This window comes from Mobula hypostoma, chromosome 11 (genome assembly GCF_963921235.1).
Source record: "Mobula hypostoma chromosome 11, sMobHyp1.1, whole genome shotgun sequence".
NCBI lineage: Eukaryota > Metazoa > Chordata > Chondrichthyes > Myliobatiformes > Myliobatidae > Mobula > Mobula hypostoma.
Window position 1 is genome coordinate 57861426 of NC_086107.1, and position 26403 is coordinate 57887828.

General features: G+C 41.4%; 1 protein-coding gene across 6 annotated transcripts in view; it reads left to right on the forward strand.

The window, feature by feature from the left end:
- Positions 1-26403, forward strand: part of LOC134353775 (von Willebrand factor C and EGF domain-containing protein-like) — a 383806-nt gene that overhangs the window by 121547 nt on the left and 235856 nt on the right. For all 6 annotated transcript variants that reach the window (XM_063062138.1, XM_063062137.1, XM_063062141.1 and 3 more), the window contains exon 5: positions 11217-11336. In XM_063062138.1, the coding sequence (XP_062918208.1) occupies positions 11217-11336 (120 nt within the window). The remainder of the gene's footprint in view (positions 1-11216; positions 11337-26403) is intronic.

A 26403-nucleotide genomic window follows, 5' to 3' on the forward strand; every position in this document is an offset into this window, starting at 1 on the left:
ATGCCTCCGCAATCTCTCCAGCTACTTCTTTCAGAACCCAAGGGTGCATTTTATCAGGTCCAGGAGATTTATCTACCCTCAAACCACTAAGCTCCCTGAGCACCTTCTCATTTGTAATTTTCACTGCACGTACTTCACTTCCTTTACAGTCTTTAATGTCGGGTATACTGCAGATGTCTTCCACTGTGAAGACTGATGTAAAATACGCATTCAGTTACTCTGCCATCTCTGCGTCTTTTGTTACAATATCTCTTGTGTCATTTTCTATTGGTCCTATGTCTACCCTCAACTCTCTTTTACCCTTTATATACGTAAAAAGGCTTTCAGTATCTTCATAAATAAAGCTACTATAAAAGGGTGGGTGCAGGGGTGCAGCAAGATCTGACAGGTAAATCCAGGTGAGGGGGGAAGGGGAGTTTGGAAATGATGTAAGAAACTGAGAAATGATATGTGGAAGTGACAAAGGGCTGAAAGATGGAATCTGATAAAAGAAGATGGTGAACAATGGAACAAAGGGAAGGAAGTGAGGAGAGGAACTGGAGGGAGGAATGTGTAGGTGATGAGCAGATTGAGAGGGTGGAACAGAGGAAGAGAAGAGGTGATGGAGCAAGTGGGATGAGGGCAAACAAAATGGGGGCAGAGGGGAGTGCTGATCTGAAGTTAGAGAAATCAATGTTCATGTCGTTAGGCTGGAGTCCACCACAGTGGAATATGAAGTGTTCTTTCTCTTATCTAGGGGTTCCCAACCTGGGGTCCATGGAGCCCTTGGTTAATGGTAGGGATCCATGGTGTAAAAAAGGTTGGGAGCCCCTGTTCTAATATGTGTTAAGCATATTCAACATGCAGTAGATAAAGACATGGACAGACATGTCAGTCGGGAATAGGAAATGGATTTAAAATAATTAGGAATGTTGTCAATTCACTATGAAACTACAGTACTGTCATTGAAACCTGCCTGTTTCATGAGTATTCCTTAAGACAAGTAACCTGCAATCCTTGCCCTGTGTGACACTGGGCTACCAATAAAAGCCTTCACAGCTGCCCCTTGAAATGGTTGTTTGTTCCTGTCCGTGCCTTGTAGCGCAGCAACGATGCTGTTTCTTTAGCATTTGTTGTTTTTTTTGTATATAAATGAGGCCAAATTGCTAGCTTGACAGTCAACCCAGCATGGATGGAAAGTGTGCATGGGGCCTGCTGGATTCGAACCGGAACCACATGCCTCGTAGTCGAGAATGGTTGCCACTACACCACCAGCTGAAATGGTCAACATGTATTCCCGAAGATGGTTATTCATATGTACTATATTCTGGCTATACCGTGATTGGCCAAAATAAAACCTGCTGACCTTGAATGTTATTATTTGGTTGTTTTAATATTGGGCATTGCAGATTAGCTCAATATTGTCTGCAAAATGATATTCTTGCACTTCTCTTGGGAGAGATGGGAAAATGTGATCAACAGGGCATGATTTAACCCCTCTGTTTCTAAAGGCACCAGGATCTGAGTTTGCAGATGAAAGTGCCAAACTATGAATTAATTGTCATTGAGAGAGATAAATGAAAGATACACCTGGGGTTCTTTTAATAGAGCAGTTTTTTCTTTTATTGAAAAAGGGGAAACTGCCACGTGACCTCTAATCAGTTTCTGATACACAATTCTCCACTAACAGCTTTGGGCAAATGAGCAAGAGACACTACTTGGGTTGGTGACTGTTTGGCCTGGAACTGTTGATTGCTTTCACAATAACCCTCCTGAACTCTGCCCATCAGCAGACCGTATCATGCACACCAAAGCCTGCCTCTACTTGGATATTTTACATGTTGGTTCAGTGGTCTGCATGCCTGGTTTAAAAGAAGTTTGGAAGTATGTAACAGACAAATATTTTCACTTACAGGAGAAAATCTGCAGATGCTGAAAATAAGGTAACACACATAAGATGCTGGAGGAACTCAGCAGGCCAGGCAGCATCTGGCCTGTTAATGTTTTGGGCCGAGATCCTTCAGCAGGACTGGAAAAAAAGAGATGAGAACTCATAGTAAGAGGGTGGGGGGAAGGGAGGAAGAGGTACAAGGTAGTAGGCGATAGGTGAAACCAAGAGAGGGGGAGGAGTAAAGTAAAGAGCTGGGAAGTCAATTGGTGAAAGAGATAAAGGGACGGAGAAGGGGGAATCTGGTAGGAGAGGACTGAAGACCATGGAAGAAAGAGAAGGGGGAGGGGCACCAGAGAGAGGTGGTGGGCAGGTAAGGAGATACAGTGAGAGGGGCAAATGGGATTCGGGGAGGGAACAACTACTGGAAGTTCAAGAAATCAATGGTCATGCAATCAGGCTGGATGCAGAATCAGAATCAGAATCAGGTTTATTATCACCGGCATGTGTCGCGAAATTTGTTAACAGCAGCAGCAGCTCAATGCAATACATAACAAAACAAAATAAGGTGTTGCTCTTCCAACCTGAGTGTGGCCTCATTCAGGTTGGAAGGACAACATCTTGTATTCTGTTTAGGTAGCCTCTAACCTAATGGCAGGAACATTGATTTCTCAAACTTCTGGTAACTGCCCCACTTCTCCATTCCCCATTCCCATTTCCCTCTCTCAGTGCATCCCCTTACTTGCCCATCACCTCCCTCTGGTGCTCCTTTCCCTTCCCCTTCCTCCATGGCCTTCTGTCCTTTCCCTTCAGATTCCCATTTCACCTGCCCTTTATCTCTTTCACCAATCAACTTCCGAGCTCTTTACTTCACCCTTTCCCCCTCTCTCAGTTTCACCTATTACCTACCACTTTGTACTTCTTCATCCCCTCCCCTCACCCTCTTACTCTGACTTCTCATCTCTTTTTTCCAGTCCTGATGAAGGATCTCAGCCCAAAACATCAACTGTTTACTCTTTTCCATAGATGCTGCCTGGCCTGCTGAGTTCCTCCAAAATGTTATGTGTTACCTAAACATTTTCATTTGATTTCTCCCAAGATTAGCTGTGTTTTCATGGATTGCCAGAACACTTGGGTGCTTCAAAAAATTAACCATTTTCACCCGTGAGATGAATATTAGTGGATGATTTGACCAAAGTTGCTGAAGGGGGATGGGATGCAGATGACCATTGTGGCATCATCATTCAGCGCCTATTGATGCCTTTTCTCCTGCAGATTCTCTTGTTGGAGCATAAATCATAGTTTACATTTTCTAAACAAGAATGCTCTATTAATGAAATGCTGATCTTTTGAGTATAGTACTGGCTGCAAGGAGCAACCCAGAACCAGAAATCTCTGGCTTTTGAACCAATTACCTGCATTAAGATGGGTATCTGTAACTTCCAATGCCCCTTCTCTAGATTAATGTAGAATACTTTGAGCATTTGTATGACGGTTTGGGGGAGGGGTTGATGTTGTGTTCTGTTAGTTTTTGTTTGGGCGAGGGGTTATTTTCCTGTTCCGTTTTGTGCGGGAGGAGGAGCTTTGGGGATTGATGATCGGGATGTCGTTCATTTTTGTGCAGGGAGGGGGGTGAAGGTGGATTGGATGTTTCCCTCCGTATGACTTTCAGGTTCTTCCTTTGTTTCATGGCTATCTGGAGAAGACAAATTTCAGAGTTGTGTATGGATGCATTTCTTTGATAATAAATAAATGAACCTTTGAACCTATATGCAGCAATATAAAAGAGTTAGCGGTTACCTTAAGCGCTACCTCCCTTAAGACTTGAAGAGGCACTGATTTCCATGTTCAACTGCTCATGTGATCACAAAAACACTGCAGCTGAATTTACTGCTCAGCCATTGTGAGCACTATTGGTTTTACGGCAAAATTCAGAACACTATATTTGAGTAGTATCGAAGGTAGTTGTTCAATGGTTAAGAACTCCCTGTCAACTGAGACAGAATAAATCTGTTCAAAGGACGAGTAGCTATATTTCTGGAAAGAGGAAGGATTGTGACAAGAAAATAAATGGTCAGATAGGTCAGGGTAGCAGTAATCAGAAAGTGTTAATGTGTTATGTTCCCATTAATTCAATATTTAAATCCTGGCAACTTTTCATCTTTCTCACTTACGAATATCTCCCTTGACATCTGGCTGTTTTGTTTCAGAGATTCTCAAGAATACATTTTGGGACTGGTGAGAACACCCCCACCAAATAATTCCTCTGGCAGTTGAAAATGCAGATTTATTGGTGCCCTGTGTGTCTTTAACATCTTACAACTTACTTAACTTACCATTCTGTTTAGTGTCTGTTCCACTCTTAGTAGATAGACTGAAAGGTGGTTTCTGGGAACAGACCACATTTTTGGCACCATCCTTATATTGAGCTAATCAGATATTCCTGAAGTTGGATAAGTATATAATAGGGATCTATAGCAGAGACGTTTATATTGCCATTTTCACACATTATAGAGCAGGTTTGCACTGCCACGTTAGGAATAAAGCTCCCAATATTTTGTCTCAACAAACAAGTATCATCTATAACATTTACTTGGCAATACTTGATTGGGGTTCTCGTAACTCTCCATATTCTCGAAGTTAGTTCCATCTTTCTCACCAAGGTGCAAGGAGGAAGCATTTACAGGAAATTGACAGCAAAATTGACAATGCACATGGGTCTGCTGTCAGCTCCCTTTTTGGCACTGATGATTTGTTTGTGGTGGGCAGAAAGTGAGATACAGAGATGATGGGAAATCCCAAAGCAGAAATATTTTCCATTATCTCTATATTTTTTCCTGCTGAAAATGTAACTGCATTGTCCGGTACAAAAGGACAAAATGATTTCAGATTTTTTGAAAAGTGAGGTAGGAATATAATAAAGGCTCATTGTGTCTTTTTTATCTGTCCCTCTTCATGTAGATGCCTCCCAAAATACAGCTAAGCTTAGTTTTCCTACAGCTTGCCAGATCACTGCCTTTCCTCACTTCCAGTGCTACTTAATTCAGGCCTAATCCACTCAGTGTAGCTCAACAGTTATTTAAATAAATATCCTTTGTCAAGGTAGGAACATGAAGCAGAACTGACACCCCCCCCCCCACCCGAAACAGGTCTCTACATCTTTGCCTCTTGTCAAAATATTTTTAAACTTGTGTAGATTGGGCAATAATGACAGGATAAACAATGTGATAGGGAGAGTTGGTTTAGTAAGGAAGAATTACCTGACACACAATTAAGATATGTGCTTTGTAGTCAAATATTGGATTAAGCAGTATCACCAAACAGTGAGTGGTTGAGATACCTTTCAGCAATCTTTTCAAAGTTCAAAGTAACTATTATCAAAATACATACAGTATATGTTCACATATATCACCCTGAAGTTCATTTTCTTGCAGACATTCACAGTAGAAAAGAGAAGTACAATGTAATAAAATAAAGACTGAAAAACAACCAATGGGCAAAAGAAGACAAACTGGGCAAATGAAAATAAATAAGTAATACAGAGAACATAAGTTTTAGAGTTCTTCAAAGTGAGTCCATTGGTTGTGGAACTAGATCTGAACTGAGGTGAGTCAAGTTATCCACGCTGGTTTAGAAGCCTGATGGTTGAAGTGTCATAACAGTTATTGAACCTGCTGGTGCGGGTATTTAGGCTCCTGTACCTCCTTCCTCATTGCAGCTTTGAGAAGAGAGCATAGCATGGATGGTTGGGGTCTTTAATGATGGATGCTGCTTTCTTGTGGTAGAACTCCTCATAGATGTGATCAATGGTGGGGAGGACTTTTCCTGTGATGGACTGGGCTTTATTCACCAATTTTTTTAGGCTCTCAGTTCTTGGACATTGATATTTCCATCGCAGGCCATGATGCAATCGGGATATTTTCCACTGTCATCTATTGAAGCTTGTCAAAGTTGTAGATGACATGACAAATCTGCGCAAACTTCTGAGAAGGTTGAGGCATTTTTGAGCCTTCATAGTGCTGGCACTTGCACGCTGATCCCAGGGCAGATCCTCTGAAATGAGAATGTCAAGGAATTGAAAGTTACTGACCCTCTCCAGCCCTAATCCTCTCATGAGAACTGGCTCATGAACCTCTGGTTTCTTTCTCCTGTAGCAAATAGTCAGCCTTTGGTCTTGCTAACATTGAGAGAAAGGCTGTTGTGACGCCATTGAAACGAATTTTCAATCTCCCTCCTATGTGCCAATTTGTCACAACCTTTGATTCACCCAACAATAGTGTTGTCACAGCAAATTTAGATTGAAGTTAGAGCTGTACTTTGCCACACATTCATTGGTATAAAGCAAGTAGAATAGGGGGCTTTGTGTACAGCTTTGTGGTACATGTGTGCTGATGATGATTGTGGAGGAGATGTTTTGCCAGTCTGTACTGACTGGAGACTGCAACTGAGGAAATCGAGGGTCCAATTGCACAAAGGTCTATCAAGGCCTAGGTCTTGGAGTTCTCTGTTTAGTTTTTGAGGGGATGATAATGTTGAATGCTGAGCTGTAATCAATGAAGAGCATCCTGATGTATGCATCTTCATTGTCTGGGAGTGAAGAGCCAATGAGATGGCATCTGCTGTTGTCCTATTGTGACATTTGGCAAATTAGAGTGGATCCAAGTTACTCCTCAAGCAGGAGTTGTAATGTTTCATGACGTACTTCTCAAAACTCTTCATCACAGTGGATGTAAGTGCTATTGGACCTTTTGTCAGTTCTTGAGCTCCTATTGAGGTTCCTTGATGTCAGCAGAGAAGTCCTTTAAATCTCAACTAAATAAGAAAGACACTGTGTTTTGCAGCATTCCCCCCCCCCCCCCGACTTTTCAGATACTCATTCCCTAGAGTCTTAAGCAGATGCTCACTGTATATGTTTGAAACATGCAGTATATGAGAACTGTATCACCGGGAAAACATTGGAAATGTTGACATGGATAGTGACTGGAGATGTGTCAATAAATATCATGATTGTGCAATTTATTCAGGGATTTTGGATTGCATGGTGCTAAATAAAACAGTACCATATGATACAATTTCTAGGCACCAGTATTTCCTCAAAAGTGAAAAGCATGAAACAGTAAAGCTTCAAAAGGTTTTGGGAATCTATGTAGCTTAGTCGTCAAAATTTCAGGCCAAGTGTGGAAAATAATCAAGAAGATATAGTCACAAGATGCTGGAAGAACTTGGCAGGACAGGTAGCATCTATGGAGAGGAATAAACAGTTGACATTTTGGACTGAGACCCTTCATCAGCACTGGAAAGGAAGGGAGTAGAAGCAAGGAGAAGGAGCTGGGAAGAGAAGAGGTACAAGCTGGGCAAGAGAGGGGGAGGGGATGAAGTGAGAAGCTGAAAGGTGATAGGTGTAAAAGATAAAAGGTTGAAGAAGGAGAAGTCTGATAGGCGAGAACAGTGGACTACGGGGGGGGGGCAGCAGAGAGAGGTGATGGGCAGATGAAAAGAGGAGGGGAATCTGCATCACAATGAGGCCACACTCAGATTGGAGAGCAGCAGCTCATAGTCCATCTGTAGAGTCCAACCGGATGGCGCAAACGTGGATTGCTCTAATTTCCAGTAATTACTGCCCCTTCCCCATTTCTCTTTCCAGTCCAGATTCTGGCTCCTCACTTACCTCTTCTCTTATTCTTATCTGCACATCACTTCATTTTGTCTCCCCTCTTCCTTCCCTTTTCAATGCTTTCAGTCCCTTTTTGATATCCCATGGAGTGAATCGAGTTTACTGAAGACTGGCATCTAATCAAATAGCATTTGACCTGAATCAAAATCTGATTCATTAAATGTCCTTTCACTAATGGCCTTCATGTATATGGAACATAGTGGGAATATGGAGTTAGTTTACAGAATATAGATGTAGTTTATTAACTACAGGAGGAGGAAGCCGGAGGACAATAAGCCAGTCCTCATTAGGAGATCAGAGGTTGAGAGGATCAGTAGCTTTAAGTTTCTTGGTGTTAATACATCAGAGAATCTATCCATGGACCTGCACGTAAGTGTCATCACAAAGAAGAAACGACAGTACCTTTACTTTCATCCAAGTTGAACACATTTTGCATGTCATCAAAAGCTTTGATAAACTTCTATAGATGCACAGTAGGGAGTATCCTAACTGTTTGCCTCATGGCCTGGTATGGAAACACCAATGCTCAGGAATGGAAAAGACTACAGAAAGTGATGGATATGGCCCAGTCCATCACAGGCAAAGCCCTCCCCACCATTGTGTACAGTACATTTACATGGAGCGCTGCCATAAGAAAGTTGCGCCTATCAGCCAGGTCATGTTTGTTTCTCGCTACCATAATTGTGCAGGAGATACAGAAGCTTTAGGCCCCATGCTACCACATTCAGAAAGAAATACAACCATCAAACTCCAGAACCGATGTGGATAACTTCATGAACCACAACTCTAAGCTAATACTACAATCTAAAGACATACTTTCAAGGGCATTTTTACAACTCATTTTATTTGCAGTTTGTCTTTTGCACATTGGTTTTTGTTTATGTATGCTTTTTTGTAGATTCTATTGTATTTCATTATTTTTCCTGTAAATGCCTGCAAGAAAATCAATAGGTCAATAGGTACATTTAATGTCAGAGAAATATATACAATATACATCCTGAAATTCTTTTTCTTCGCAAACATCCATGAAAACAGAAGAGTGTTCCAAAGAATGAATGACAGTTAGAACCTCAAAGCCCCCCAGCTCCTCCCTCCCATGCACAGGCAACAACAAAGCAACAAACCTCCACCCCACCCCCACCAGTAAAAAGCATCGGTGCCCTCCACCAAGCACTCAAGCATGCAGCAAGCATCAATAAAGACGCAGACTTGCAGTACCCCCAAAGACTACTTGTTCACCCAGTAATTCGAGATACCACAGGCTCGCTTTCTCCCTAATAAGGGAAAAAGAGATGTCTCCGTTTCACAGCACGAGGGGAGAGGCAGAACAAACAACTTGCTGATTTTCGATATTAAAAGTCTTTTGCATCACTTTTTCTGAGCTCTGCTCCCAGAGAGTCGGCCCCAGGAAGGACCAGCCCTCTGGACACATAATCCACGGCAGCTAACCCACTACTCCCAATGTTCTGTGTTCTCCCACAATGCTTCAGTCAGGGGCACTGACTTAGAATCAGCACGTCTCTACAGCCACGAAAATTCAGCACCCTGAAGGCGCTCGAGTCTTCCAGGCCACGGCCTTGGGATATCAAAAAGCCCTGAGAGCAGGTCCCATTCCCGCAAAGAGCCAAAGTCAGAGTGTAACACACCAGGTCAAGGTCTTCAAAAGAACCTTGAAAGGAGAAAAAAGAGATATCAAAAATAGAAATAGAGCTGCTTCCGAAGATGCAAGCAAAGAAGTCACCGTTTAGCGTCAGCATAACTTTGCTCCACCCTTCTGAAGTGTTCCGAAAATGAATCTCAAGTTTGCGCATGGTGAATTATGCATACTTTGATGATATATTTACTTTGACCTTTGATCAGACGTGAACTCGTTGATTTTGCTACAAATTAGATGTGCGGAATGGTCATCTGCTGCCCTGGTGGTCTGTAGTTTGCTTGAACAGGGAAATGAACCAAATTATTTCTCTCCAGTCCTGATGAAGGGCCTCAGCCCAAAACGATGACTGTACTCCTTTCCATTGAAACTGCCTGATCTGCTGAGTTCCTCCAGCATTTTATGTGTATTGCTTGGATTTCCAGCATCTGCAAATTTTCTCTTGTTTGTGGAAGTTCTTTCTCACTTTGCGCTCTTTAGTTTGTACTCTTCCTATCTATAGCAGTAGTCTGGATGTTTCATTTGGAGAATCCTAACTGTAATATGGGTAAGCTAAAGAAAGTACACAAAGTTGAACATTTGTAATCAGCATGAAATAATTTGTAAAAAACAAAAGAAAGAAGGAAAGAAATACTGGATTAAATAAAAAAGATAAATGTAAGAGAACATAAAATAAAAGTCTGCAACAATAATTAAATTCTTCACTTGTAAAGACAGAACATGAGTGTGCATGCTAAATATGATCTTAGCTGCTAAGAAGGCCAACAATGGATATGGAGTTCCCACTTTCAAAATAGAGCTGTCATTTGGCCGTTACAGTCATAAAGGAGTATAACATGAACATAGAAATCTACAACACATTACAGGCCCTTCAGCCCACAATGTTGTGCCCACCATGCAACCTACTTTAGAATCTGCCTAGAATTTCCCTATCACATAGCCCTCTATTTTTCTAAGCTCCATCTACCTATCTAAGAGTCTCTTAAAAGACCCTATTGTATCCGCCTCTACCACCTTCACTGGCAGTGCATTCCATGCACTCACCACTCTGTGTGGAAAAACTTATCTCTGACATACCCCTTGTACCTACTTCCAAGCACCTTAAAACTATGCCCCCTCATTTCAGCCCTGGGAAAAAGCCTCTGGCTATTCACATGATCAATGTCTCTCATCATCTCATACACCTCTATCAGGTCACCTCTCATCCTCCGTCGCTCCAAGGAGAAAAGACCAAGTTCACTCAACCTATTCTCATAAGCTATGCTCTCTAATCTAGGCAACATTCTTGTACTTTAACCTTTTAACTGTTATTTAAAGGTCCACATAACTCACAATGAGATACTGGAAAAGACAGCTCCAGAACTCACTGGAGACTGCTTCCATACGTCCCGATGTACTCAAACATGGCTAGTATTATTTTGGAGCACTTAACCTCCGAGAAGCACATTTAATGTGTGTCTCTGTTTTTATTCTACATATAATATCCCTCTACTTGAACCTGCTGAAGTATTGTGCCCAAGAGGGCACTCTTCACATCTTGATGGCCTCCCTCCTTGCAGTCTTTGCCTGAAGGGAGAACAACTTCTTTCCTGTACGTTTGTAGACCAAGTGTGAGCCTTGACCATGGGGAAGTGGAGGTGATTAAGAAACTGGGGAGAAAAGTTTGGTTTCAAATAACTCCTTTATTTGATTAATTTTTGCCACTCTTATTTTCTCCCTCAGAGTTTGAATCTGTAAGCTCATATATTTATTGAAACATTAGTTTTTTTTTAAATGTCATTTAATACCCTTTGCTTGGGTTTTGTCAATGAGTGATTAACACAGAAACAAGTGATCAATTGGACCTTGTGGAAAATATTTGAATGAGGCTCTTAAGCTCTTTTCCAACATCCTTTTGTGTGAGAGTTTCACGAAATCTTTTGCTCTTTGTTCACACATTCTCTCATGAAGTATCTTGTTCTTTTCTCTTTTGGTAGTCGTTACTGAATAAAAGAAGTCACAGTTATCAATTGCTTTTACAGGAAACCCACCCTCATGCTTGAACATGAATTGTGATCAAAGCTGTGCACTGATTGGAGGGATGCCTGTCTGCAGTTGCTATGCTGGTTACTCTCTGGGAAAGAATGGAAGGACCTGCTATGGTAAGTCTAATATATATGCCTGTCAATAGTGGGTATTGATCAACAAAAAACAAGGCTCGAGGGACGGGTAAATTGTTAATAGATGTTGCTTAGCTTGGTGGCAAAATTTAAGATTTCAAATTTTGTATTGTTTGTTTACAAAATTATTTGAGTGGATGTATTAAGCTCTCATGTTTATTCATATTTATTTGTGAGAATAAACACAAAGATATGTAGGAACTTTATTAACCAAAATATTTGACGTCATTCTGGGAAACCGCCCCATGTCAGTCTACCTTTGGTGGGAATCCACTAAATAAATGACCACACACAAATCGAACTGTTTTAAAGAAAATCCAGCATGTATCAATGTTTGATCCACACACACAGTAAAAGAAAAATGTTTATGGAAAATATACAATGGAGCAGAAGAATGTAAAGTATACCTATCACAGAAGTAGCACAGAAAGTCAGTGCTGATTCCAGCCAGACATGGATCCTTCAAAGTTGCTGTGCAGGTTGATGGGGAGATTGAGAATGCATATGGTGTGTGTGTGTTGGTCTTACTTATGTGGGGGACTACTGGTTCAAGATCTATGAGGTAATGTTGCAGTTCTATAAATCCACACGAGTATTGCGACAAGAAAATCTGCAGATGCCGGAAATCCAAGCAGCACATACAAACTCAGCAGGCCAGGCAGCATCTATGGAAAAGAGTCAACAGTTGACGTTTCAGGCCGAGATCCTTCTTCAGGACTGGAAAGGAAGTTGAGATGTTCGGCCAAGAACGTGGGGGGAGGGGAGGAAGAAGTACAGGGTGGTAGGTGATAGGTGAAGCCAGCGAAGGAGGAAGGGTGTGGTAAAGGGCTGGGAAGATGGTAAGTGGAAGAGATAAAAGGCCTGAAAAGGGAGAATCTGGGATTGTTTTCTCTTTTCCCTAGATGCAGCCTGGCCTGCTGAGTTTCCGCAGCATTTTGTGTGACTTGCTTGGAGTATTGTGCTCAGTTCTGTTCACCTCAATTTAAGGACATGGAAGTTTTAGAGAGGGTGCAAAGGAGATTTATGAAGATGCTGCTGTCTTATGAGGTTGGTTTGAGAAAGCTAGGGCTTTTCTCTTCGAAGTAAAGCAGGATGAGAGGTCACTTGATAGAGGTGTATAAGATGATAAGAGGTACAGATAAAGTGGATAGTGAGTACCTTTTTTCCCAGGGTGGAAATGGCTAATATGAGAGGGAATAATTTTAAGGTGATTGGAGGAAAGTATAGCATATAGTCAGAGGAAGATTTCTTACTTAGAGTAGTGGGTGCATGGAATGTGATACCAGGGACGGTGGTAGAGGCAGATACATTAGGAACATTTAAGCAACAGGCAAAAGGGTTGAAAGACAAGTGGAAGGAGCATTAGGTTGATCTTTGAGTAAGTTAAAAGGTTGTCACAACATCGTGAGCCGAGGACCCTGTACTGTGCTATACTGTTTAATGCTGCACCTGGTTTCCATGCTTCTGATCTAAGGAGTTATATGCAGTGACATGATGAACCATCGATGCTGTATAGAATGTAAGCAGATGAGGTTTACAGTGTGTATTTTTGGCATTGTCCTTGATATGGAGTTCAATGGACTTTTCTCCAAGAATTACTGTTGAAATGATAAATTGACTTATATCGTATCAAGGTACAGTGGAAGAAATTGTCTTCATACCATTTAATACATTACAACAATCTATTGAGGTGGTACAATAAGGTGAAACAATAACTGAGGTAAAACAATAACAGAGTGCAGAATAAATTTCAAAGTAAATTTATTACCAAAGTACACACATGTCATCATATACAAATCTGAGATTCATTTTCCTGTGGACATACTCAGTAACTTCATAATAGAATAAATAATCATTATAGAATCAAGGAAAGACTGCACCAACGTGGGCATTCAACCAGTGTGCAAAAGGCAACAAACCGCTCAAATACCAAAATAATAAATGAATAATAATAAATAAATAAGCAATAAATATTGAGAACATGAGATGAGGAGTACTTTAAAGTGAGTCCATAAGTTGTAGGAACATTTTAATGATGGGGCGAGTGAAGTGGAGTGAAGTTATCCCCTTTGATTCAAGAGCCTGATAGTTGAGGGGTAGTAATTGTTCCTGTAGCTGGTGGTATAAGTCCTGAGGATCCTGTGCCTTCTTCCTAAAGACAGCAGCAAGACAACAAACTATGCAAATACAAAAAAGAAAGTAATAAAAATAATAACAAGATAAATATCAAGAACATGAAATGAAGAGTCCTTGAAAGTGAATCCATAGGTATGGGAACAGTTTAGTGACAGGGCAAGTGAAGTTGAGTGAAGTGACCCTGTTTTTGTTTCAGAGCTGATGGTTGAGGGGTAATAACTGTCCCTGAATTTGGTGGTGTGAGTCCTGAGGCTCCCATACCTTTTTCCTGATAGCAGCAGAAAGTGCATTGCAAGATCATAATAATGTAGATTGTGAGGTCATGGGTCCATCATATCGTACCAGGTAGCCATTCAGTAGTCTTATAACAGTGGGGTAGAAGTTGTCGCTGATTCTGGTGTTATGTGCTTAGAAGCTTTTGTATTTTCTGCCCAATTGGAGAGGAGAGAAGTGTGAACATCTGGAGTTGGTGGGGTCATTCATGATGCTAGCTGCTTATCAAGGTGATGAGAAGTTTAGACAGGGTTCATGGAAGGAGGCAATGGTTTTTGCATGAGCTCAGTTGTGTCTACAGCTCTCTGCAGTTTTCTGCAATCACAGGCAGAGCAGTTTCAAGATTTAGGACTCAAGACTGTTTAATGTCATTTCCAGTACACAGGTGTAAAGGAGAATGAAATCGTTGTTGCCATAGCCAGCCATGATGCATCCAGATAAGATGCTTTCTATGGTACTTGAGGGTCAAAGAGAACATGCCAAATTTCCTTACCCTCCTTTAGAAGTAGATGCGATTTGGGTCATGATAGACAGTAGTGGTGTTCTCTCTGAGGAACTGAAGTTCTCAATCTCAGCATCATCAATGCTTTTCAGGTGCAAGTGCACCGCAATCGTTCTTGAGGTCAATAACCAGCTCTTTTGTTTTCCTGACATTGAGGGAAATGACTCTCTATTTCCTTCCTGTACTCCGACTCGTTGTTATTTGAGATACGGCCCACTACAGTGGCTTCATCCGCAAACTGGTGGGTGGAGCTGGGGCACAAACTGGCCATGCAGCAATGACTGTACAGGGCCAGGGCCAGGGTGGTGGACCTTTCTGAGAGCGTGTGCCCAAATTAATGATAAACTTTAACAAAAATCTCTCACGTGCCATGGTAACTTTGAGCAGAGACCATCATTGACTCATGAATATGTAGCAATAACTATGGACTCTTTTAAGGAAAAATGATGAATCCTGTTGCTTATTTATGTGTGTTCTTGTTTTACTATGAATAAAAGTATAACAGAGACAGACTGAAATAAATGAAGAGTTTTAGAAAATGTGTTCAAATATTATTAATTTTAGTCTTCCAAGAAGGCAATTGGAAAAATACAATCATTTCTGGATATTATTGTTATTATAATGGTTTACTATCCAAATACTGATGTGCACACTAGGTCTGTAAGTGTTTCAAAATGTATCATCCAACATCCCACATTCTTGCAGCCGTCTAGATGGTGCCAAGCTGGTCTAAGATGTTTCCTGTGAAAACATCTCAATGATCTCAAGTTGTAAAGAAATACTCACTACTTCATTTGGCAGCGAAGATAATCATAATGTATCTTTTTATTATGGGTGGGTTTTAAAGCATCAAGGGGTATAATACCAACAAAAGATTTCTGCGTGAACATTGGGCATGCGTCCCAGAGGTTTGCCATCCCTGTAGGGAGGACTCAGCCTTGTAAAGCACCAGTGTTGAAGATGATTGTGGCAGAGGTACTGCTGATGGCAGTCTGTTGGTCAGGAAGTTAAGGATCCAGTTGCAGAAGGAGGTATTGACTCCCAGGGTCTGGAGTTTGGTGAAGCTGTGCTTGGGATTATAGTATTGAAGGTAGAACTGTTGTCAATAAACATTTGTCTAAAGTAGGCATTTTTATATCCAAATGCTCCAGAGTTGAATGTAGGACCAGGGAAATGGTGTCTGCCATAGACATGTTTTGGTGGTAGGCAAATTGTAGTTGGTCAAGGTTTTCTGGAGTTAATGCATGCCATGACTAAAATCATAAAGTGCTTCATGGAGGTAGAAGTCAGAGCCAACGGTGGTAATAACTAAGACACTTTACCCTTGTTTTTCTTATGTACCAGGATGATACTGATCTTAAATCAGTGGGAAACTTAGACTGAAGTAGGCAGAAGTTATAAAAAAAATGCAAGTACCTGCACCAGCTGATCTGCATAGGATTTAGGTTTGTAAGGATGGTTTTGGGGACAGAAAGGGGAGTTCGGGGTCAGGCTAGAAGTAAAAATGAAAAATAGTTTCCAACAATTTAAATATTACTCACTTGTCTTTGAGTGGGGACAAAATTCAAGATGACACTCAGGAAAATTCATCAGCTGAGTTCATCTTCCCTTCCTCCCAAACCCCACCCCACCATTCATCCACTCCTTTATTAGTAATCATTAATTAGCTATCAATAATTAAAGCCAGCTTCTGGACCTGGCACTTATGGAGAGATCAGGTGTCCTGACTGCTTAATGCCAGCTATCCAGTGCTTCCACAAGTAGCTCCCATGTTTCAGAGACTACCAATTTTTCATCAGTGATCCAGACGATCTTCACTGAATATCTGGTCTGGATTCTCCTGATTATCCCTCAGTGGTGCAGATGTTCCTGATTTATGGTCAGTGGTTGGGATTCTCTAACTGTACTCAAGGGCATCACGTCTTCCACCTTTACATGGCTGAGTTAACTTCATTTTACAGACAATTAGTGAAACTCCGAATTCCTAATCTCAAATAAAATGGTCTAAAGTACTAGGTAAATGAGGAAGAGAATCACAACAACCAAATAAAGAGCGACAATGCAAAATGTAACATTGTCTTTAACTTGCTTCAGCACATGGGAGCCCATATTATTTTCTGACAGTAACAATTTACAAGGAGTGAGATGAGCTATCTCTTGACTGAGGTTGTAGTTCTCCTAAAGTTATAATGTCATGGAGTTGAGAAAAATGTGAGGCCATCTTATTGAAGTACGCAAGATTCTGCTGGGACTTGACCAGATACAGTATATCCTAAATGTTTCCCCTTGTAAGGAAATCTGAAATTGGGGACATGGTGTTGGAAATAAGAGACCTGTTTCATACAGAAATATGGAGAAACTTCCTTTCTCAGAGGGGCATGAGGCTTTGGGATTTTCTACCTCAGGAAGCTGTGGAAACTGTTCAAGGCCAAGAGAGACAGACCTTTGATCCTTAGGAAAGTTTGACAAGTAGGCAGAAAAGTGGAACTCAAAACAATGGCTAATTACCAATCATTTTATTCTGTGGCTGAATAAACTCAAGGGTTTTATAGCCTACTCCTCCTTTTATTCCTTATTTTGCACATTTCGGTTTGGATGCAGAGTAGGGAACACTCAATGTTGTCAGTACTGAGTCATGATAGTCTAATGGTTAGCGATCAGCACCAACGATCCAGGTTCAATTCCCGCGGCTGTCTGTAAGGAGTTTGTACGTTCTCCCTGTGACCGCATGGGTTTCCTACAATTGCTCTGGTTTCCTCCCACAGTTCAAAGATGTAACGGTTGGTAGATTAATTGGTCATTGTAACTTGTCCCACGATTAGGCTAGGGTTAATTTGGGGGATTGCTGGGCGTTGTGGGTTGAAGAGCCAGAAGGGCCTATTCTGTGCTGTAGCTCAATAAATAAATAACAGACAAGATCTGCTTCATGTGCAAAGGAAAGGGCACAGCAGCATCTTCCAATTCCGGTGCATGTGCTGCATTTAATATAAATCTTCCCTGCAACGCAATCAGTAACCTTGACTGTAGTCAGAATGATGTCCTCTGGACTCCTTCTGCAATAGTAAAAAATCTAGTCCCACAGCTACAGTAATATACCTGTCTCCACTCCAACTACGTGCATGAAATTCAAACCCCTTTTACGATGTGGTGCCACATGTTCCCGTTCATCTTTACACCACATCTGTTTTCTCAGGTCGTACGATGTGCAACTCACTAATGAGAATAACAACTGAAGGCAGAGCAAAGGTTGGTTGGTGCCAGGTTCCAGCAATAATGGAGAATGACAATAGACCTTGTTCTGTTACATAATGGTACAGTTCCTTTCATTTATTACAAGGGTAATTTTAAACTTCCCATATTTTTGTAACATTTTGTGTAAAAATAGAAGTGATGTGTATCGTAGCTGTCTCCCTTAGTTCCCTTCATGATATTATTCTAAATTTTAGATGCTGTCTGGCACCAGACACTTACTGTAGACTATGTATTATGTAACATTAGGACAATGATAAGGTAAGATAAAACTTTATTTACCTGAAGGAAATTATTGTTGTAAGGTTGCTCAGTCAGAAATACATACTTTAAAATATGAAATGCAAGCATTGATATATGGAAAAAATACAAAATGTGCATTAAAAAGTAATAGTGCAAAGTACAGATGTGCAATGAAACCATACACTTATATATTTAAGGAGGAGAAGTTGTACAGTCTTATAGCTACAGGGAGAAAGGATCTCCTGTGGCTTTCAGTGGTGCACCTCAGTGGAATCAGCCTGTTACTAAAGGTGTTCCTCTTTGTCCAGTATGTCATGGAGGGGTCAGATGGATTGTCCATAATGCTCTGTAGCTTCTGCAGCATCCTCCTCTCAGACACAACCACCAGGGAATCCAGTTCCACCCCCAGAACAGAACCTGCCTTCCTGACGAGCTTATCAATCTTCTTGGCATCAGCTACTGTCACCCTGCTGCCCCAGCAGACCACGGGTAGAATAGAATGCTGGCCACCACTGAGTCATAGAGCGTCTACAGCACAGTACTGCAGACATTGAACCACCGGAGCCTCCTCAGGAAGTACAGTTGGCTCTGTCCCTTCTTGTACAGAGCTCCTGTATTTTCAGTCCAGTCCAGTTCATTGTCCAGGTGAGTTCCCTTAATGGAGATGGGAGTGCAGGGTGTTATCACCTTCTTGAAGTCCACCACCAACTCCGTTGTCTTAGTGATGCAGCATTTGAAATTTTTATTCTGCTTATTTCCCAGACATCATTGTTTTAGAGTGTCAATCACGTACTTAAGGTTGCATTATGAATGCGAAGTTCACTCGCTGTGATATTATTTTGGACTCTCCATACTGCTTAGGATGTATGCTGGAAACTGAGCTTTATTATAGAACCACAAACCACTGCTAGCCACTTGGCCTCACTAACTCAAACTCTCAAGTGTCTGGGCCTTCAAGCTGCTGATTGACATGAACACAGGGCCTTTCATTTTATGAAGGTTTTCATAAAACCTATGATCATTTCACATCCAAAATGATTTCTTCAGAACAAAGAGTTGGCAACAATCGAAGTGTTCAATGAGCACCAGTATTACCCTGAAGATATTTTCTGTAACTTCCAAATACTACAGGAAATGTCAAACCAGCCACTTTGTTGGAGAGGATGTTTCTTCAGGTGGGAGAGTCTAAGGCCTTAGCACACAGCCTCAGGAAAGAGGGGCATCCTTTTAGAATGGCGATGAGGAGGAATTTCTTTAGCCAGAGTGTGGTGAATCTGTGGAATTTGTTGCCACAGGCAGCTGCGGAGACCAAGTCTTAGTGTATATTTAAGGCAGAGGTTGATAGATTCTTGACTGGTCAGGGCATGAAAGAATATGGGGAGAAGGCATGAATTGGGACTGAGAGGAAAAATGAATCAGCCATGATGAATTGGTGGCACAAACTCAGTGGGCCTAATGGTCTAATTCTGCTTCCTCTATCTTATGTTCTTTGGTCTTTGTTGTCTCCTGCTCCCTGTTTTAAAGTAAAGCCTTATTTCATTATAAGCTCAAGTACACAGTCCAAAGTAGTAGCAGGACAGTTGCAGCAACAGCAACCTCAGCATCTCTGTCAGTTTTCTTTGGTACGTACATGGAGTGGACATATGTCTTTCCTTGCTTAATGCAGCCCACTGAAGATCCCGGAGATCCATTCCGCTAAAGTCCAGCGTTGCAGTTTTCACATGCGGTAACACTCACCTTTACAAAAAATCAGGATAAGACCTCTGTAGGTCTAACAGGGATGCCAGGAGACAATATCATCCTGAAGCAAAGTCCCAAACAGTTAATTATGGCAGGACTTGCACGCTCTGACAGGCAACAAAGTGAAGTCAGGTAGATTGCTAGTCGCACATCCCTTCCCTATGAGTTTAATATATCCTGCATTTGTTTTGACTGAAAGGGGATAGGAATGTCATCACCTATCCTGATGGCTTCCTGTGCACCCAAACCCACAAACACCACATGGATTTAAAATCGGTCTTCCAGAGTGTGAACCCAAGAAAAGCATCTGGCCCAGATAGTATCCCTGTCGTGTCCTTAAATCAAGATTCAGGGTTCAGGATTTAAATTTAGTTATCACATGTACAGTTAAATGCTTCATTTGCGTTAACAGCCAACACACCTGAAGACGTGCTGGGGGCAGCCTGCAAATGTCTCCACACATTGCAACGCCAAGAGAGCATGCCCACAGTGCTTGGCAAAACAACACAGAACGCGGCATGCAGCAAAGTTCAAAGTAAATTTATTATCAAAGTACATATCTGTCACCCTATACAACCCCTGAGATTCACTTTCTTGCAGGCATTCACAGTAAATACAAAGAAACACAATAGAATCAGTGAAAGACTGCACACAACAAAACACACAACCAACGTGCAAAAGACAGCAAACTGTGCAAACACAGAAAGAAAATAATAATAATGAATACAGTAAATAAGCATTGAATATCAAGAAAATGAGATGAAGAATCCTTGAAATTGAGCCCATAGCTTGTGGGAACAGTTCAGTGATGGGTTGAGTGAAGCTGAATGCAGTTATCCCCTCTGGTTCAAGAGCCTGATGGTTGAGGGGTATTAACTGTTCCTGAACCTGGTGATGTGGGTCTTGAGGCTCCTGTACCTTCTTCCTGTTGGCAGCAGCAAAACAAGTCGCATTCCTCCCTCCCACCCACACATGTACACAGTTCTTTGACCCCAGAATGGGCTTTCTTCTTTAGCCTCCAGCCTCCAGTAGACTTGGGCTCGGGCTCAGGCCTGTAGACATTGGGCTTCAACTTCTCCAGCCTACTTGCAGAGATTAGAGAGTCAGCTCTAGCTGACAGGCCTTGATTTCTAGACCTCTGATTTGAACCTTGGTTCTTCATCCTCGGCATTGATCCCAGGTTACAGCAATCACCAAACTCTAGGCCTCAAACTCTGGACTCGCCAATGATGGAAGATTGAACACCAGACCTCAAACTCTAGTCTCACCGATTCACGAACTCTGGGGGAAACTCACTCCTTCTGCCTGCATGGAACTCCAACTCTGGAACCTGTCAGCAACTCACTGACCTCCTTTGTCCACTTTTTGCAAGCCTGATATCTAACATTGACCACGGATATCCCACAACCTTGTTGCTGGCCTTCAAATGAAGAGCAGAGACTTAGACACTTGTCTAACCTCTAATTCCTCACATCTCTATTCCTGGGTGCTGACCTGACCCGTAACTCCCCTCTCTGTCCCCAAAACCATCCTTACAAACCTAAATCCAATGCAGTTCAGCCGGTATGGGTACTTACATTCATTTTCACCCTACACTGAACCATGTAATGTGCATGCATTCATGTTCCATTTAGATATCTGATGGCAAAGGGGGATGTCATGACTTGCCTCCTCTTTCTTCCCTTTTCTCCAGTCTCCTACACCACTATCGCAAAAGATTGGTTTGCAAGTGCAGCAGGCTATCAAGAAGGCAAATGGAAGGTTGGCCTTCATTGCTAGAGGGATTGAATTTAAGAGCAATTGTATAGGGTACTGGTGAGGCCGCACCTGGAGTAGTGCATGCAGTTCTGGTCTCCTTGCTTGAGGAAGGATATACTGGCTTTGGAGGCGAAGCAGAGGAGTTTCACCAGGTTGTTTCCAGAGATGAAGGGATTAGACTATGAGGAGAGATTGAGTCACCTGGGACTATACTCGCTGGAATTCAGAAGGATGAGCAGAGATCTAATAGAAACATATAAAATTATGAAAGAGATAGATAAGATAGAGGCAGGAAAATTGCTTCCACTGACAGGTGAGACTCAAACTAGGGGATATAGCCTCAAGATTTAGGGGAGTAAATTTAGGTTGGAAATGAGGAGGAACTGTTTTTTCCAAAGAGTGGTGAATCTGTGGAAGTCTCTGCCCAATGAAGCAGTGGAGGCTACCTCAGTAAATATATTTAAGACAAGATTGGATAGATATTTGCATAGTAGGGGAATTAAGGGTTATGGGGAAAAGGCAGGTAGGTGGAGATGAGTTCATGGTCAGATTAGCCATGATCTTATTGAATGGCAGAGCAGTCTAGACAGGCCAGATGGCCTACTGCTGCTCCTACTTCTTATGTCTTTATGTAACTTCTACAGTCATAGAGAGACAGAGCACAAAACCAGAATTGTCAGCCCAGCTGGTCAAGATGCAACTCAACAACTCTTAGCCTTTAATTTCCAACAAGGTGGGCACCACAGTAGCATAACGGTTACCTCAATACCACTACAGCTCAAGGCTTCAGAGCAAGTTCAGTCCCATCCCAGCTCCGCTGTAAGGAGTCTCTGTACGTCCTCTGCGTGGAATGCGTGAGTATTCTCCGTGTGCTCCGATTTCCTCCCACAGTCCAAAGACATACTGCATAGGTTAATTGTTCATTGTAAATTGTCCTGTGGTTAGGTTAGGGTTAAACCGGGGTTGTTGGGAGTTTCTGGATGGTGCAGTTCAAAGGGCCATAAATAATAATAAATAAACAAAACATTCAATTGGCATTATTTGTTACTTATTGCAGCATTCTGTTTTAAAACAATTGAAAGTCAATTGACATTTGAGGGGTCCGCATGCCATAAGTTGATCCCAGCTTGTGTATTCATTCGTCAGCCTGAGCTTGATGAATGTTTTTCCCCCAAATTTGCTTAAATCACATATAGTTTAAAAGGCATTTCAAGTATGTTTTGCTTCAGAATCCAATAAACCTTCGCAGATTTTGGAATGCTTGTTCAGTTGTCTCTTTCTTCCTATCAAACATATGAGAAGTGCAAAGAGCTGATGTAACTTTTATATAAAGGCACGAAATGACATGCATGCCATGATATTTTGGAGTTCTTCATGGAGTAAACAGATGTGTGCAATGGGTTGATTGTTGCTACAATTCATTTTAATTAAAACAACATGTACTTGCTTTCTGTTCAATCCCACTAATCTCCTCAAGATGTAGCGTAAACACTTGAACCTTTCTGAAATAATATTCTCAAAGCACAACATGTGTTACTAGTTTCATGCATTTTATAAAATATTACATGTGACAAATTTTAATTTTTTACCTTTTATGTTATGTTTTGCATTTGAAAATGATTTGATACAGCAATCCGTTTCATAAATAGTGCATATTTATATAAGTTGCTATTAAGAGATTCATTTATTTATTTTATTTATTGAGATAAAGCACGGAATAGGGCCTTCCAGCCCTTCAAACCACACCACCCAACAACCCTTTGATTTAATCGGAGCCTAGTCACAGGGCAATCTGCAGTAACTAATTAACCTATCAGCTGCTACGTCTTTGGACTGTGGGAGGAAACCGGAGCACCTGGAGGAAACCCGTGCAGTTCACGGGGAGATCGTACAAACTCCTTACAGGCAGTGGCAGGAAGTGAACGCGGGTCATCTATATTGTAAGGCGTCAAGCTAACATCCACACTACCGTATGGCCCAATGGGGGGAATAAGATTTACGAATGTGATTGTGATAACTATTTCTTTCATGAGATGGGTTAGGAAACAATAATCCACATACTTTCTCAGAGTTAATCAAAAAAAAAGTTGCAGGGAAATTTGTGACAAAGTAGCCTGGATACAATGAGCAATCTTTTCCGCTTGGACTCTATTCTTGTTAGCAAATTAATTTTCTAAGGAATTTCAATTAAAGTTGGTCAGTAATAAATTGGACACAGACTTCAAAGAGACTCGAGAATACCTTTGTTCATGAATAAGGGAAGAATGACCAGTTAACGGTGCGATCGTCAAGTCTTCCAAAGGACAATAGTCACAGCCTTTTTTATACGTACACACAGAAAGTCACTTACATCAGCTAAAGCTATAAAAGTCAATCCTGAGTGTCTTATCAATTCCCATGAAAATGCCAGAGACAGTCTCTTTCCTGCCCACAACAGACAGATACAGGTTGTCAGAATATCCTTGAAACTAAGGTAGATTATTGGAAGCGTGCTGAGAACTCTGGCCAAATGGTGAGTCTTTAATTTTGGTATAAAGAAAGTTCATTAAATATTTAGATCCAATAAGTCATTAAAAGTATAATTTGTTTTATATGTTAGAACCAGACTGGTGAAGGAAAATTATACACACTGTTTAATTGCCATTAATTTGACAGCCCACAGGGTCCTCTCTACAATTTTGACCTTCACTGTCTCCATCTTGTTTGTGCTGCTGTTTTATGCACTAAGATCAGCACTGGGCATATTGCTAATTAAAGGAAGGTTCAGGGTGTTAACAACTCAGATATTTTAGTCCTTTATTCAGAATTTTCTTCCACAATTAAGTCACGTCAGCTCGTGGTGTATGGAAATAGACGAGAGGGCAGTAGGCTAAAGGGCAGCACCACGACTCTCTGCTGATCTAGGCATTAAGCAATACAGACACGCGATTCTATATTCTGCCCGACCCAGATGGCCAAATTCTTCCACAGTTCTACTCCCCAAATGTTTACAAGAGGAACTCTTGGAGAGTAACCTTTGGCTCTCAGCAGTACTGTAGGACACAGGCTTTTTCTTCATTACATATCCTTTCCAAAGTTATTACATTTTATTCACACTTGTGAAGTTTTGTAATTGGTTCTTGTATCTCTATTTTTGTGATCTACGTTTTTCGCTTATACTCGGCCTGCATAAAATGACCTGATTCTGCCCCTGCTTAGACTAACTGTTAGTGAAAATAATCCAATAGGGAAGCAAATCCAGCGCACCACATCCACCGATGGTAGAGTAACGTGAGGTGTCACAGAGAAAGAGGCAACCACAGAGACTGAGGGAGTTCATAGAGCTGCCCGAGGAAAATCATGAAGGCATTTTAGCCTGAGGAAAGCTTTGAAAATGGAAGTTTTGGGGTCTGGAGCCAATGCAGATTGGTAAGGACAATGAACAGAATTTGATGGTGGCGAAGATTTTATCTGGCAATTTTGGATGACAAACTTACAGAGCATGGAGGATAGGAGATGTGATCGTGATTTGGATGATGATATTAAGAGTGTTTCAAGGCAGGGACAAGAACAGGAACCCAGGTGGGGGATATCACAATTTGACTATGTGAGGGCTTGTTCACTGAGATTATAAGCAGCATTTTGATCACAGACTGTGGCCAAATATACCAGTATCAAGTGGCAGAGCCCCTGACAGGGTCACTTCTCCTCGTGTATTACTTTTGAAAACTGTACTCAGTTGAGACTAGGTCCAATATGAATAGTCTCCCAATAGAAAAGCAATAAAAGACGCCACAGACACAACTGTTACTTGCAAGCTGAGTGTCAGTCTGAAAATAATGTTGTCAGTGAGTAACATAAGTAGGAATTGGGTGAAAAAAGGAGTTTTACAGAGCTGAGGAAGGGTAACCATTTCACAAGATACCTTGGCTAAGAATGAATGGTTGATTGGAAGCTAGCCAATGAAGCCCTTCTGGTTGAGTCGAAGCTGTGGTGAAATCTATGAGAACCAATGGAAGGTGCACCAGGGCAGAAGTACCATTTCCTATTTGGAGTAACAATTCTTTGCTTCCTGTATTGATTCAACTCCTGGTTGCAGAGTTTCAAACATGGACATGTTTGAAACTGTTGTCTGTTTTAACCAAAAACAAGCTTACTTGAAGGTCCTTATGTGGTGAAGCAGTGATGATTTTGATTATAGGCCGACCAACGTAAACTTAATATAAAGGGAGGTGGTTGTGCTTATTAGCTTGTTTTTGAGAGCTAACTAAGGTCAGGGGAGGTCTGTTACAGTACTGAGGTGAACATTAGTATCTTACAGTGGAGTAGTGGGTATTTGGGTTGAGATTTGTAAAATTATTAGTGGGTGACTGGCATCTGAGAGTCAGGCTTTCTTCCGATTAGATGGTCATGGGTTGTTGCTGTAGATTGGTGTTGAGGAAAGTCTGTGGTAGTGTCTAAAGCAGAGGAGTCAAGTTACAGTACTTCCCCTGTGCCACCAGCTTTCTGAATGAACAATGAACCTATGTACTGTACACTACCCCACTACTTTTTCCTATTTTTCACCAATTTTGCTCATTTTTTTCCACCAAGTAATTAATTTAAAAATACATATTTCTTATTGTAATTTATAGTTTTTTTAAATTATGTATTGCAATGAACCGCTGCAGCAAAAAACAGCCCAAAATTACAACATATGCCAGTGATATTAAATCAGCTTCTGGTTCTGAGAATGGGATCTCAATCTGGAGCAATGTTATTAAAACCTGGTTGTTCTAGGATTGTCTAATAAAGAGACTTCTCTGGCAATATGCACTAATTTCTCAAGCAGTGCTCTATGAAAAACAATGCATAGGAAATGACATAGTAGGTTTTCACAAATAAAATGAAGTGAGGCATTTTATATTTAATGAAACCCGTAACACATTTTATTGATCTCCAAAACCTAGACACAAAAGTGAGCTAAAAATCTGTATGTAATATCATCATTATGTCAGGCCAGTCTCTTAAACGAAACCCCAACTCAATGTCAGTACATGTGAATTATGTACATTTCTCCCCATTAGGTTACCCTGCACAGGCCCTCGCAGAATTCACTGAAACCAGCATTGTGAGCCTGACCGGAGCTTGGACGAGCCACTGGCTCAGGACCTGTGTTCCGGGGTGGGG